Raw genomic sequence first — 15993 nt, 5'->3', positions numbered from 1 at the left:
TCATGACCTAGCTGTGAGTTGCCAGGCTGTCTTCTGAATGTCAAGGGCAGCCTGTTTTTTCCTTTCTTAATACCTCCCCCCTGCTCTCTTCTCCAGCACAGCTGTCGTGCCTACTACCTTTTAATGACACGCTTCCAAGTTTTTATTACAAAATATTTTCTTTGTACAGAGAAAGCAAAGCTAATAGTATGATAAACATCAGGCATCCATCAAACAACTTAGGAAATAAAAGATTGTAGATACAAGTATTTGAGCACTCTCTCAAATCCTAATTTCTCCTGGGAGGGAACTGCCATCTTGAATTTGATAGTTATCGCTCTCAAGTACAAGGCATTTTCATTTTCTTTTTTAAAAAAATATACATATGATATTTTATGGTCTCCCTTCCAGGAGTTATGGAAGATCTAACTTTAGTACACATTTGTTGTCATTTTTTTTTTTTTTTAATTCTGAGGTTGTTTTAAGTAAGCACTAAAGCATCAAGTGACATAAACATGAAATAACCTCTACTTTATACAGGTCACAGGACATAACTTTATTTAAGTACCATTAAGCATTATAAATGAATTTTAATCATCACATCAAGTACTTTGTGCATTTGGAGTTCAGTGTCCTACAGTGACTTTGATACCAGGGGCAATTTGTTGTTTCTACTTACCAAGATGTTTGGTGGATTTTTCTTCTTCCCTCCACAGGTTCCACCAAACATTTTAACACTAACCCAACTGCCTCAATTGGAAATTCACATTTTATGCATTAACAGTCTATTTTAATTTCATGAAGCAGAGGTTTGTTTCCTCCTTGCAAATAGCAAAGAAAAAAAAAAAAAAGAAAAGAAAAGAAAAGAAAAAGAAAGAAAAGAGGAAAGCAATATTGCCGAAAGAAGTGATCTGGTGTATCCAGAAATAAAGATGTTGAATTAAATACTTGACTTTCATTACCTTTTACTTTACATTTCCATAGAACTTAAGCCTTAATTAAATACACCAGGGCCTTCCTCCTTGCAGGGGAACATCTCCTCTCTGACAAGGATTGTCAACTGAGGAAATGTTTGGCACATTAGACCTGCCATTGAAAACACACTCACTTTCCCTGAGAGCACAGCTGATGCATTCTGACAGATGGACAGGCAGAGCCAGACACAAGGAATTATCCCCATCTTGTCTCGCCCTCGCTGTCAAACAGACTGTGGTGATGGGACGGAGCGTCTTTTGCGTTACTGGAGGTTTCCAAAGACAAGCACACTTATAACTGTATTACATCTCTTGTCACCTGGTGCTACTTGGCACATCTCAAATAAAAGCAGGGACATTGTCATGGTCTTCTGAGGTCCTCAATATACTTCCCCTTACATGGCAGGGACAGGAACCAAATATCGGGTGTCTTAGTCTGTTTGGGCTTCTGTAACAGAAATAGCATAAGCTGGGTGGCTTATAAACAAAGGGCATTTATTTCTCCTACTTCTGGAGGGCTGGGAAGTCCAAGATCATGGTACAGGTAGATTCTGTGTGTGGTGAGCGCCCTTTCCCTTGTTCCCAGACACCATCTTCTTGCTGAGTCCTCATGGGCCCAAGGGACAAGCTAGCTCTCTGGGGTCTGTTTTATAAGAACACCAATTCCATTCATGACCTCATCACCTCCCAAAGACCCCAGATCCTAATACCATCACCTTGAGTGTTAAGATTCGACCGTATAAATTTGGTGGGGGGCAAAAATGTTCAGACCACAACATCAGGTTCAACCGAAGTTGATGTTGCATGTTGAGTGCTTGGGATGTTAAGTCCACTGAGGCCCAGATACGTTGTCAGGGCTGGTCCAAAAGGTTGCTGTACCAGGTGCCCCAGGATTGGAAGGGAATGTTGGAGAAGCAAATTCCCCAAAGTCCTTATCATCCCATCCTGACATGTACCTTCTCATGGCAGGGGAACACTTAAGAATCTGCCCTCAAGAGTATACATGCTGCACTACAGAAATGGAAGACAAGTTAAGCCAGCAAAGCAAACTCGAGTTTGAAAACCTCGTGGAGGAGACGAGCCATTTTGTACGCACCACGTTCGTGTCCAGGCACAAGAAGTTCGACGGTAAGTGGGACAACTTCTGCTTCTCTCTGTTCTGGGGGTGCCTTCCTGAGACTCTCGGTCTTCTGGGAAAACCATTTTTTTTTTTATGCAGTATCTTTTCTTTCCTTCTTAAACATTTCTATAACTTGGTCTATATTTAGAAAAAGCATCAGCATTCTTGACAACTTTTGTAGTAATATCTTAGAACAATCGGAGTTAACAAAGAACTGTTTTGAATTTGTGGTTTGCCTGTGAGATTTATTCTGGAAGATTTAGCTTAATTTTTCATGATTAGAATGATTCTAATTCAGGTTTTGTCACATCATAGCTTGTCTTAATTTTTCATCTGGGGATTTTCTTTAAAATAATTAAATGTCATTTAAAATTATTTGAAATATAACAACACTTTCAAGAAGACAGACTTGTTTTCAGTGCTGCTGACATGGACTCCTTTATTTCAGAGTTTGCTCCTCCAAGAATCTAGCCACATTTTACATTGCGGTGATAGTACGTTCTGAGTAAGGTTTAAGTCCTCTATTGATTTCTTGATTATAAGCCATCAAGTTCCTTTCTATATTCTATTTGTTAAATAAACATTCTGTAGGAGAGAGCACAAAGAGTGAAAGTGATCATTACTGGGGTTTCAGCATTGAATAGTCTCATCCGAACTTCAGAAAAAAACTTTTTCAAAAGCAATCTGATTTTTATAAACTGATATGATAATGATAGTGATAAAGTTAATATTCTCAGGTGGTTGTGTAGTCTTTAGAGCTTTAAGAAAGGAATGTAATTCCTGTCTCTCGTTGTAAAGCAGACTTGCCAATTGTGGTGACCTTTCCTTGTACCATAGGGTCACACTAAGTTGTCCTGGGCCAGGAGACCCGCCATCTTTTCCCTCATCCTTTCCAGTCAATGCATGGTAAATAAAGCCCGTTAGAAAAGGCTGGCCGAAGTTTGGATTTTCCCTTTTTATTCTCTGCAGCAGGCAAAATGTTCTGCTTCATTGCTGCTTTAAACTATTACAGTAACACCAATTTCTTTCATATCAGCCCTCTGAGTTCTGAGAGACAGGTCTACCTGGTAGTGTTTTTAGTGCTTAAGGTGATGTGACGTTCTCCGTGGAAGTCAGTGGGACTTTATCTTTTCTGCCCAGTGTCCCAACATCTGCACCTTCGTCCTCTGCCCCTTACTCTGTGTTCAGCTTTATCTGTGGAGTGCATGAAAATAATTCCTTACTTAGAGGTGAAGCTGTGAATGTTGTTCCCATGAATGAAACTAAGGAGTACTTAGGAGTTCCCCTTGATTGACAGATTACAAATCCGGTGACATTCAGGAGTCCCTGTAGGGGCTCTGTGTTGGAGGAAATGTAATGTATCACTTCAGGTGGAGGCAAATTGAGACACCTTATGGTTTGTTACAGAAAGCAGGGAGAGTGATCTGGAGCTGTTGACTTTTACCTGCCTTTGGAAAATGATTCTCGTGCCTTTATTAAGCCGTACTCCAAAGTTGCAGTGAAATAGTTCTAGGCAGCATTCATGACACATGTGTATATTTCCTTCAATAAAAATATTTCATGGAAGGTGGTTTTATGGGGAGTTGATTGATTTTTTTAAATGTGTAAAGCCATTCAAAAGGACGGAGCCAGATACTTGTATTCTCATCTCAATGACTTTTAATATCTTTGAATTTAGAATCCTTGATCTCATCTAGTTGGTCTTACTAAAGAAACCTCTCTCCATCTTTCTCTGACTCTCTGTCTCTCTCTCCAGATGTGTTTTAAATTGTTTAAATGTACTTTGGGGCATTATGTCAATTGATTTGACAGGACATTGATTTTGTTAAGATTAGATCTGACATGGGGGGGTGATGAATTCTTTTCCTCATACTGCATCTCACCTCATTAGGCCGGGATGGGAGAGAAGTTGAGTTTTTGTGTTTTGTTTGTTTTTGGTTTTGTTTGTTTGTTTGTTTGTTTTTTCCCAAGGAAGCTTTCAGCCAGCCTTATTTGTAAAACTCAACATGTGATCCTGGTGAGCTCAGCTTTTGAAGGGTTCAGTCTTTTAAAAAATAAGTAAGTAAGTAAGTAAATAAATAAATAAATAAGTAAATAAATAAGAAACTATGTAAATAAACTCAAAGTTCCCATTATAAGTTCTGCTGTCTGTTTAGACAGTTTCTGGAAGGTCAGCCACACAGTTGTATGACTTACCGTCTTATCCCGTGAAGGTGATCCTGCTGAGTCACCTTTCAGGAACAGGAGTGCATTCACGTGGCAACTGTCCATTTTTTCCCTTAGCTTAAGAAAAAAAAAGAAAAGAAAAGAAAAGAAAAGGAAAAGGAAAAAAAGAAAAAAAAAGAAAAAGAAAACAACAACAACAACAAAAAAACCCCAACAGACTTCCTCATTGATGAGTATCAGTTGGTATGAGCACAGAACTATCTAGGATCAGTTGTGGAATGTTACCCTCTGAGTCTGATTTTCCCAGATACAATCAGTGGTATTCTGAAAGACTTGGAGTTTATTTTTAGGAGCTTCCAGTCCGTGAGTCATTTTGCATTCTTGCTGGGGTCTCTCGATCCAAAGTGTCCATTTTGCATTTCTGACTCTGGTCCCACTTTCTCAGGGACCTTGACTTGTCACCTGGATTTTGCATGTTTTTGTTGGCTATATTATATACATGACTGTTTTCCATGAGAAGGTGATCACTCCCTTTCCTATTTTCATTAACTACAAGAACAATTTTAATTGCATCTGATACATGTGATTCTGTCCAAACCATATCCAGAAGGCTAAGTTCAGTCACTTTTAGCCATTAGTCTACAGTTGTCACTTTCCTTATTGTACTAGAAATGTTTGATTCCATTTAGCTTTTCATTTTGTGGCAGAGGTGACTCTTAAAACTTGAAACTCCAAAAATGTTAAGGTAATATTCTGTGTATTGCCATAATCTTTCCAGTTTTTATTAATATCGTTGGTAATATTTAGAAGAAACTGTATAAAATTATAACAATTCACTGGGTACTCAGAAGCTAAACCTGAGTTCGTATGAATTCTTCTCCAGCTTTCCTAAATAGACAAGTTTGGCTTCATACTGCCATTAGCCCTAAAATTTGTAGTTGAGAGGCCATAAATTTAAAAAATATATGTCTAATCTCAATTGCAGACATTCTCATTCTTTGGCAGAGAATTTTCTTATACCTGAGTAGCTTTTTCTTTTTAAACATAGGATTGAAATGTTATGGTGAAGGTATGTAAAGTAATAGTTTATATTCTTGGCACTGATACTTTTCTAAGTGTCTCACAAGGTTTTGGCTAGTTGGGGTTTTTTGTGGTTTTTGTTTTGTTTTGTTTTGTTTTTTGTTTTCTTCTTTCCCCTCTCTCTGGTCAAATCTCTGCCTCTGGCTCACATTATCTAGCCCTATAAGCCCATCCCCCTGCTGGCGGGGCCTTGCTACAAAGATTCCATTAGAACTGTACAGGGTTGTACTCAATTTGCTCCGTAGCCAAGCCCAGACTTTTGTCACACCCCCAGGGTTACATCACAAGGACCATCCAGAAACAGCTGGCAGAATGATCATAACATTACACCTTTACTTCTCACCTGTCTCACCTCTGCCAAACACCCAGACAGCCAGAAGTGTGCAAAATAAATAAGTAACTCATATACAAATATAAAAAAAGGGAGTGACATCTTTGTGCACCCACTCGTTTTCCCAATATTGTTGTGTGTAGTGACCCTCTGACCCGGTCAAATTTGTGTCTAAAACTCAACCTCACTCATGCTTCTAAGTGGCTCATGTGTTAGGATTCTAGGAAAATACACAACAACCAAACACTCTGATATTAGTAATAGTAATACTAGGGTGACACCTGGCCGTGTTCCTCACCCCTTACAGATGTTCAGCTATGGACCAAAGTGAACCACAGAGCAGAGTCGCAGAGCTACTCCGTGGGAGACTCAACATCATCGAGTCCTAGGCTGAGCCTTCCTGAATAGTCAGCCCCAGGACCCTTTGAACTATCCCGTGCTTTCCAGCCCCCAAATGTGCTAAGGTTTCACCAAGCCAGCATCTACTCATATGTCTCTTGCGCCTGTCCAGTCCCAGTGCTTGTGGGGAGGATGTGATGCTGTCTTTCAGAGACAAGTGGAATGGGACTTTTTTTTTTTAAAGCTTAACAAAGATAATTACCCACCTAAATATAGTCTTGCTCCCAAGGAACCTGGGGCCTAGAGAGGGTAAATCACTTGCCAAGTTTCCACCAAGAAGAATGAAACCAAGACTGTAACCCAATACTCTTGACTTACGTCAGACTTATAAATAGTAATGTGATAAGAACTTGACATTTGCTTGAAATTCTAACTAAGCTTTTATTTGTTTCAAGTGGGTGCTGGCTCAGAATTACTGATATTCCTTTAACAAGGCAGTGATGATATTGGTGGGTAAAGAATGTACCTATGTTTTTGGAAAAGGCAGGAATAGTATTCATTTGAGTGTTGACCCTTGGTTAAAGGGGAATGAACGTTTTGTGCAAAAATGTTATTGAATCAATTAAGCCATGTTATTTATTCTTATCTCTTATCTTATCTTGTAGCTTCTATCTTAATATGGGTACCAGCACCCTATTCTCTAGGAATCTATATGGAATATTCAGAGACAGAAAAATTTAGTTGAAGGGATATTTTATTTTGCTTACTTTTTTTCTTCAGATTTATTTGAGCTGAAATTTATCACATTTGCAGCTCGATATGGTTTTTTATTTGTTTAGTTTGTTCTTCTTGGTCTTATTATTTTACTTCCTTCCTGGTTTTTATTTATGCATTTTAATGATATACATTTGTCCAGAGATTTTTGGCAGCAAGTACATTTTTAAAAGCAAAAAAAAAAAAAAAAAATTGAGCAGTAATTTCCATCCTTCTGCAGAACTTATTCTGTAGTAACACTCAGAATTCTCATTTTACTGAATGTGGGAATAACATATACACAGCGACATAATATTTTTATGCTGCAAATCTGCTTATGTTTTCTTTTTAAATATCATTTCTCATCTATATACTGTGGAGATGACAATAATATAGTGATATCTGTAAAATATGGTCTAATTTTCCTAGAGAAAACACTTACTCGAAAAGGATGAACCACTAAGTAGTTTTCCATATGGTAGTAGAATCTTCTGTATTTCCTATCACATGGGTGGGGTGTGTATCTGTGTGTGTGTTTGATTTCAGTTTGGAAACATTTATTCAGAACGTTCTATATAGAAGATACTTAACTGGGGGTGTAGTAGATAAAAGACAGCTAATAATGACAAAAACATGTTCACAGTCTGTCATGAAGTTTACCTTACCTTGTTGGGGAGATGTGCCTCTAAAACCAACAGTAAAGAAGGCAGGATTGGCTCTATCATATGGTAGAAGTGTATTGGAGACAGAAAGGAGGGAATAGAGTGTTGTACTTAGAGGCGTCAGAAAAGACTTCTGGAAGAGGGGACGTCCAGGGCCCTTAAAGAATGATTTGATTATATTAGTTAAAGAGGGGGCAGGAGGAGACAGATTCTGTGCGTATGTCCTCAGAGTCCTTGGGATATGTCTTAAACATATTTACTATTGATGTTTTGACACACTGTTCATTTGTTGACATTTAGTGTGGATCTGTTATGTAGATATTCTATAGAAATGTACCAGTTCTGTATCAGTCTTCTATTGTTTTGTAAGAAACAACAACAAAATTTCAGGACATGAACAAGAGCACTTATTTTTCTGCAGTGCATCTTCGGGTTGTCAGGAGTTTGGCTCTTCTTGTCTCTGCCCTCCTCAGGTTGGTTCTAAACTATGATTCGGTCTGGTCCATTCTAGATTTCACTGTTCTTTTGGAGGCAGCTGTCCATCTTGGTCTTCTCCTCGTCGTGGAGTTTAGACACTAAAATTCGTAAGTGGAGACATGATGCCCCTTACCGCCTAACCTAGAATGGGCACGCTCTCTTACCAGGTTCTGTTAGCCAAAGCACATCTCCTGGTCATTTACAACATCAGTGGAGAAGGGAGGAGATGACTTCATGGAAGTGAAGGTTGGGGAAGGAGTGAATACTTCTATATCCTAACCACCATAGTTCTCAACTGACTCCTGCTATTCTGGAAACAATATTCTGTGTTCCACATTGGGTGCTTTGTTCCTTATTGTTTTGGTGGATTCTCTAGGAATTCAAGAGGGATAAGTATTTTCTAAATAAAGCACACTGACATACCTCTTACACCACTAACTTCCATGTCTCAGCTCAGCAACAAATGCACACAAAACCACACACATACTCACGTACCGCTTCCATGATGTTATTCAAGAATAAACAGGTGTGATATATGTTTCTTAAGCTACTAGTACCCTTGTTCACTGTACAGAATAACAAGCTAACTATAATTCATAAGGGTTATCACATTAATTATCTTATAAAGTAAGTAGCTGAGCACCTCCTTTAATTTTGCTAGGCTACCACCTCTATGACATGTATTTTATCCGAAGGACACACCTCTGGTAATCACAGTGTGCGGAATTGGATTTTAGAAATTGGAAACTGTCATACTATCCCTGGAAAGTAATCTGCCAATTTTCCCAAAGGGCAGCCTTTCCAAAAATAAGAATCAGCTAACCAGGGATTTCATCTGCGGCAGAACTAGTGAACAGATTTACAAATTGTCAATGCCTTGCTTCTGCACAATGTTGGAATAGATGGTCCATGCTAGGGGTCCTTTAAATACAATGCAAGAAGAACTCAAATCTTTGTACAAGTGAAATTTGTCTTCTTTTTCTTCCTCCTTCCCTTCCCTCCCTCCCTCCCCAACACCCCACTTTTCTCCCTTCCTTCCTTCCTTCCTTCCTCCTCCTTCCCTCCCTTCCTTCCTCCCTTCTTTCCTTCCTTCTGGAATTCCCTTCTTTTTTTTCTTTTTTGTATTCTGCTCTTTGGACAGATCATTCAAAACTAAGGAAGCACACTGCTCATAAACAGCCTTGTGTCCTCTGTGATGGACTACCAATCTTTTTTCTAATTCTTAGACCTACCACACACCTCAAAGTAACTTAAAACACATTATGGTCCCAGTGTAGTTGTAATATTATCATTTTATTATCACCAATTCCCTTGCATGGTGGCTTTGCCGAGCAGCTGTTTCACAGACAAGCCAATTTCTTTTAAGTATTGCTGTATCAGATGCTGAAACCAGCCCTACCAGAAGGGTTCTTGGTCATGAATGTTAATGAGCAGACAAGTATCTGCTCTCTGACAGGGGCTCACGAATCCTTCGAGTAAGTATGGGTAAATTATAGGAGAAATTTTATTTCACTTAAATTGATCTGCCACTGAATAGAGAAAACTGATTTTCTTATTTTATGAAAATCAAGAAAAATATTTAATGGTGGTGTAAATTAGAGCTCGGTGGAAACATTTTTGTCTTCAAACCTGAGAGCACTCAGCTCAGTGTAGACGGTTGGACTGCATGGTGTGCGTAATGACAATGGAAAATTCATTATCTCTAGTTAAGGGTGATGTGCAGTGGGAAGCAGTATGAGTCACTCACTCTAACTGGGATTTTGTATCAAGATTCTTGACTTTCCTTCATCATAGGGAACTGGAATAAACGTGTGCGTTCCTCCTCTGCTGAGACAACACGGTTTGCCTTTTTCAGACAAATAACAGGGTAAATGTATAAGAAGCATTTATGTGCTTTGAGATTTCTAAGATTTAGAAGAAAATGGTTCAGGTGAAATCTGAAATGACATACCCTGTCCTGATGGGAGTCCCTGAGGTAGGCACGTGGAGCAGGAAAAGTGATAATGCTTGAAGTCGGTCGATGAGTCCATGAGGGTTTATTATAATATACCCATTTATGTATGGTTTCTACATTTCTATAACAAAAAGGGTTTTTAACAGGAGATAACTGACTTGAGCATATACAGGATGGAAGATGTTTAGTTTGTGAATCCATTCTGGATACACAACAATGTCAACAGACACTGTGTCTCTCACGCCTTGTGTATTTCATAATAGTAAATTGCACAGAACGTACCATTTTCAAATCACAAAGAAGGACAGAACTTACGGGGATTTTAACTCAGACCGAGGCTACTTATCTCCTGCTTCTACCCAGCATTTTATTGTTCATTGGCTAGAAATGGCATTTTTAGTTTACCCACACGAGCGGGCTTGTTAACAAACCTATTACATGTGATACAAAACGTTGAACTCTTGTGCAGCATTGGTGGTATAGTGGTAAGCATAGCTGCCTTCCAAAATGTTGAACTCTTGTTTAGAAGATACAGCAGCACCATGACAAGCAGACTGTTCATACACAAAATTTGGCAAGATTCAGAAGAAAATGTAAAATGTAAAATTTTAAGTACATTATAAATAACATTTCTATATTGCTCAGTAGTTACCCAGTGATTTTTAGTTGAATGACAACACCTACGTGAGCTTGGCATTTTAGCAAATTAAAAGGGAAAGACAGCTTTGCCTAAGCAATTAATTCCACAGGGTTCCAAGTATTCCACTGGGTAGGAATAGAATACTGAGCCAAATGTGGAGGTAGAGTCAGGAACCAACTAAGCCTGCAGAGTTCACAGCGCTCGGAGAAATTTTAAGACATCACTCCATGCAGCTTCAGAATTTTCCATTTATTATTCTTTCAGAAGGTTTGTTATATTCATTAAATGGACAAATATTATTTGGGGGATGACTATATATAGTAGTACATGATCTTCATGCTGTTTCCTCCTCACCTAGTGGTTTAATTGAATCCAAACAACTTGAAAATGAAAAGCAAACTTTGAAGTAAGATAACAGGGGATCTGGCCTCCAAGGCCTTGCCGTGTTTGAAGAAATTGTCGTTCTCCACATATTTTTTTAATTTCTGAAGATGTCTTTGCATACTTTTTCCTCTTAGAGGAACCGTGCTGTGGTCATTACAGCCTTTGGTTTCCCCAACCCTTCTGTCTCCTTCTCAGTGCTAATGTAATTGACAACCTGGTCATTTTTACTTATTTAGTGTTTTGTTTTTTTTTTAAGAAGTATGATCAATTGCCCGTTCCCTGTTGAAGTCTGAGCTCTCTAAGTATAGGGATTAGGTCTCCTATTTCTATTTTATCTTCCTTTGCTTGACTTACTGTGGAACATATTTAACAGTGCTGCGGTGCTGTCGAACTACGGCACTGGCCCCCGCAGACCCAAGGACACACGCTGGTCACGTGAATTACTTTGGTTTCAGTAATAAATACTACAGAAGAAAATGGGAAGCTTTGCATTCTAGTTCTCTATTAACTCTTAGGGTCCATAACCCTGAAAGTCATATTTGATTTCAGAAGCATTTATTTCAGTGGATTTAATAGACCTAATTTCAGATGCCTGGAGTGAAGATGGTCTTTATGTAGGAGCACAGATGGAAATCCTTACCTCCAAAAACAGGGTGAGTGTGTTCTTCACTGTCACACACACACGCCATACACACGTGAACAGAGAAGAATACACTCATCCTGCTTTTTGACGAGTGTGTGTGTGTGTGTTTGCATACGCGTGAACATGGAGAGGTCTAGAGGCACCTGAGTCACCATGGATAGGTTCCTGGGTTTGCACACTGGAAGCTTGGATGCTTTGGTCTGGATGGGACTCAGAATCATTTAGCTTAAGCCCTCCCACGTTTCTGCAACAGTCTTTCAGTGTCCTGGTTTCAGTGGACTTGAGAGGTCAATTATCAGGACATAATATAGGGTGCAGAAAGATGACAGAGGTCTTTGCTCTATCACATTAAATATTGGGGTCAGTTTAAAATCTGCCAATAAAAAGTCCCCACTGTGTTAGACAGGATTAAAGTACCAATTTCTCACCAAACTATGTGTTTTATACATTAAGCAAGCCTCTTTTTTCACTATGATTTTGATGGTGAATTAATGCTCAAGATCCCGAATTCATTTAATCTTTTGCAGATCAATATTATACTTTGTTTGAATTTTTCACAAATCTGTTTTCTCTTTTATTTTCTAGTTCGTAGGATCTAACATATTTATTTTTCACAATCTAGAAAACGCATTTTAATTTCTTCATGTCTTTTGTTATTTTTATTTTTTTATTTTTGCTTGGATGATGTCTTGAAGTCACGTAACTTTTTAAATAACTTTTAACTTTTTTAGTAGCATTTTCAGAATCTAAATTAATGTATGCTTTTTGTAGAAAACTTGAATAACTTAACTTTAAAGTTTTAAGGGATTTAAAATTTCTTTAAATTTATGTCTGTGAGGGTGGGGGGAGGGAGGAAACCGAACCTGGTATGTCAGGATACTGAAGTAAAAATGTAATAATAACTAGTATATGGCTTCTCATGAAAACTTATTCAAATAACTTATGAAAAATAAATTGGAATTTTTAATTTCTATGTTTCTTAGTTCATAAATACAAAATGAAAAGTAGAAGCCACATCTCTGTAAGAGGAAGGGGATTTTCTATTTTCTGGGGATAGTATCCCCCCTGCCCCCATACTTCATAACATTTTGTCAATACAACTTTGGACTAATTTTCCTGTGATTGAGTTGATGGTCTTGATTTAGAGGACACGTAGAAGCCCTTTCAAATTAGGACAACATAGAGCTAAAGATTTATGTGATGCAGTAAACCATGGTTTATATTAAAGAATAGGTCAAGGGAGTACTTAAAATGAATCCTCTCATGAAGGGATTTATGGAAAATAGAGAGTGAAGGAAAAACAACATGGACACTTTTTTTTTTTAATTTTTTTTTTTTTTTTTTATTTGACAGACAGAGATCACAAGCAGGCAGAGAGGCAGGCAGAGAGAGAGAAGGAAGCAGGCTCCCCGCCGAGCAGAGAGCCCGATGCGGGGCTCGATCCCAGGACCCTGGGATCATGACCCGAGCTGAAGGCAGAGGCTTTAACCCACTGAGCCACCCAGGCGCCCCAACATGAACACTTTTAACGCCCTTCTTGAACAATAGTTCACAGTTCTACCCATGGCCCAGTTATCATTAGGTCAGCCAGACATGTTCTCTCTCTCTCTCTCCATTGTGCCCAAATATTTCAGGAAGAGAAATGTCTTCTGAGGCTATTGTCAGGCCTGGAAATTTCCAAGACACCCTAAAACCAGGGACTAGCTCTCAGGCACAACCTGTCCTTAGTTTGAAGGTTTCACTAGTCTCTAGTGCATAAAACTTGATTGTATTCTGCAGTTAGAAGAGTTGTGGAGCCAATTTTAATTAATATTAGCATTGTCTGTTTTTAAATTGCTAAATACATTCCACCAAAATTCAGGCACTTTGTTAAAAAATGTTTGAGTTTGTTTTTCTCTTGGCTGTTTCTAAATCAAAAACATCTCTCTTTTTTTTTTTTCCATGTAGATTCTAGGTGCCTGATGCAGTCAATCAATGTATTGTCTTCATTCACTCATGCATTCCCCATATTTGGGGAAAGGCCTACTTTGCTTATATATCATGCCAAGTTCTATTCAAAACAAACAAACAGAAAAGCCAGGTCAACCGCTCAGGCCTTGGAGTCAGAAACTAGGTTTCAAATGCAGAATTTACAGTTTATTAACAAAGTGACCTGAGAAGGTTCTCGAACTCTTGGGGCTTCGTGTTCTCTCTTTTCGAAATGAGTGTAATAATTGTAGTTCTAAAAATGTACATAAGGAGCCCAACACACTAAAAGTGAGGATTTCATTTAGGACGGCTGTGTCCCGCTCTTCTCCTTATCCGCAAGTGCTTCCGTGCTTGTCCCTAAGAAGGTGACAGCCCCAAAGAGTCACTCAGATGAGAGCATAAAGAACTGTAATACTGATTGGTGCCATGAGCGAAAAAATAGATAAAATATTAGAGAGGAATGAGGTGATTTTATGATGAGAGGACCAGGAGTGACTTTGTGAAAAGAGAGACTGAAACTCTCTTCAAAGTTACGAAGGAATTGGACATTACTCGGGAAGGACTTGGACACGTGTCTAAAAGGCATAGCTGTGGGGAATCAAGAGGAACACAGTTGTGGCACGAAGGATGTATATGAATAAAAGAGGAGTAGAACCAGTAGTCGGTCCTTGAGTATGTTAACAGTGTGGAAAATTCACTCTGAAAATTAGTGGGTGCTCTTACGTCTTTCATTTAAATAATTGAATTACTCTTGATTTTGAAGTTATATAGACAAAAGTTAGGATTCCTGTTGAACACCAACTAACTCTCTGTGGGGTTGGTTCTGTTTAATTGATGACTGACAGCAGGTGTGTGGATTAGCGGGCAAAATGCAGTCGGTCGATTCCTTATTTTCCTTAATGTGTGTATCTGTATAATAATATTTTTAAATGGTAAACTTCCAGGCATCTGTGTTGAGTATTATTCATGTATGGTCTGTGTGTAAGAATTCTTTACCTTAAGGGATGCTAAATATTATTTCCATGGTGATTTGTGAGGAATCGTATTTTAGGCATAAACTTATCTTATTGTGCTTTTCAGGTTACTCACTACAGTGAATATGTCTTACTCTTACCATCACAGTAATTGTTAGATGGTTCATCTGATTATGAAAATGAACATTAGGGGCACCTGGGTGGCTCAGTGGGTTAAAGCCTCTGCCTTTGGCTCAGGTCATGGTCCCAGCGTTCTGGAATTGAATCCCGCATGGGGCTCTCAGCTCAGCAGGCAGCCTGCTTCCTTTTCCCTCTCTCTCTGCCTGATTGTGATCTCTGTCTGACAAATGAAAAGTAAATAAAATCTTAAAAAAAAAAAAAAGGAAAATGAACATTAGTTTGATACCTTCCACGAGGCCCTGCCATACCCATGCCTCCACATATGAAGTTAGTGGTTTTGCTGAAATTTTTTCATGATAATGTTTGTTCACATTTTCAAAATCAGATTTGTATTTGAAATTATTAAATTTCACATTACATTATATCTGATAAAATGTTCAATTCCTTTCAAATATCTTGCATAAAGATTCCCCCAGTAAAACCACACACAAATATATAGGACAAGGACCCTGCTATAAATATTTCCATCAACAACCGAGGTGGACACATAACTGTTGATCATTGCCTACTTCATGCAATGATCTGAATGTTTTCAGTAGCAATTTAGCACACAACGTAGTATGTAGATCTTTGGGGATGGGTGAATACAAACATTTTCATGGACTCCAAGTCTTCATGTCATTGAGAATTTCCGCCTCTAGAGCTCTGTTAAGAAGTCTGCATTACGTAAAGATATGCATATTTACTTACTGTACATTTATACAGTTTATTAAGTAGCTATTGATTTTTTTGTGGTTGCTTTTTAGCAGTCTTACACTATCATTTTAAATGTGTAATTCTTTTTTTTTAAGATTTTATTTATTTATTTGACACGGAGAGAGAGATGACAAGTAGGCAGAGAGGCAGGTAGCGGGAGAAGCAAGCTCCCTCCTGAGCAGAGAGCCCAATGCGGGACTCAATCCCAGGACCCTGAGGTCATGACCTGAGCCACCCAGGCATCCCTAAAATGTATAATTCTTAAGGCAGCTAACATCTCCAGTGTTCCAGTTACTGGGAAGGGAGCAACACCTTCTCTTAGCTTGTTGCCCGTGGTGAATGAAAGATGCATCCCTGGGTGACTCATGGTATTTCTTCATGCTCAGGTTCACCAACTGTGGTTAATAGGAACCAAGTTCATTTGTGTGGAGTATGAAGACGCCAAGACTTTAAGAGTCTTTAGAATAAACTTCACCTGGGCATCACCTGCACACCTAAATGGGTTTTTTGCCAATGAGTAATGGTCCCTCATTACCCAGTCCGCCCAGACAATGAGGGAGAGTAGAGCAGTCTTCCGACGAGAGGTCTTCATTAAGGGGTCTTTGTTCCATGAATCCAGTTCTGCTCTGTCTGTTCCTCACCTAAAACAAACAAATGAAAACACAAACAAAAA

At 38.7% G+C, this 15993-nt stretch overlaps 1 protein-coding gene across 3 annotated transcripts in view; it reads left to right on the top strand.

Moving 5' to 3' along the window:
• GPC6 (glypican 6) overlaps positions 1-15993 on the top strand; it is a 1087460-nt gene that overhangs the window by 282677 nt on the left and 788790 nt on the right. For all 3 annotated transcript variants that reach the window (XM_032864158.1, XM_032864157.1, XM_032864159.1), the window contains exon 2: positions 1923-2081. In XM_032864158.1, coding sequence (XP_032720049.1) covers positions 1923-2081 — 159 coding nt within the window. The remainder of the gene's footprint in view (positions 1-1922; positions 2082-15993) is intronic.

The sequence above is a fragment of the Lontra canadensis genome, unplaced genomic scaffold (genome assembly GCF_010015895.1).
Source record: "Lontra canadensis isolate GAN:19392208 unplaced genomic scaffold, GSC_riverotter_1.0 scaffold26, whole genome shotgun sequence".
Taxonomy (NCBI): domain Eukaryota; kingdom Metazoa; phylum Chordata; class Mammalia; order Carnivora; family Mustelidae; genus Lontra; species Lontra canadensis.
This window is presented reverse-complemented; position numbering and strand designations above follow the sequence as displayed.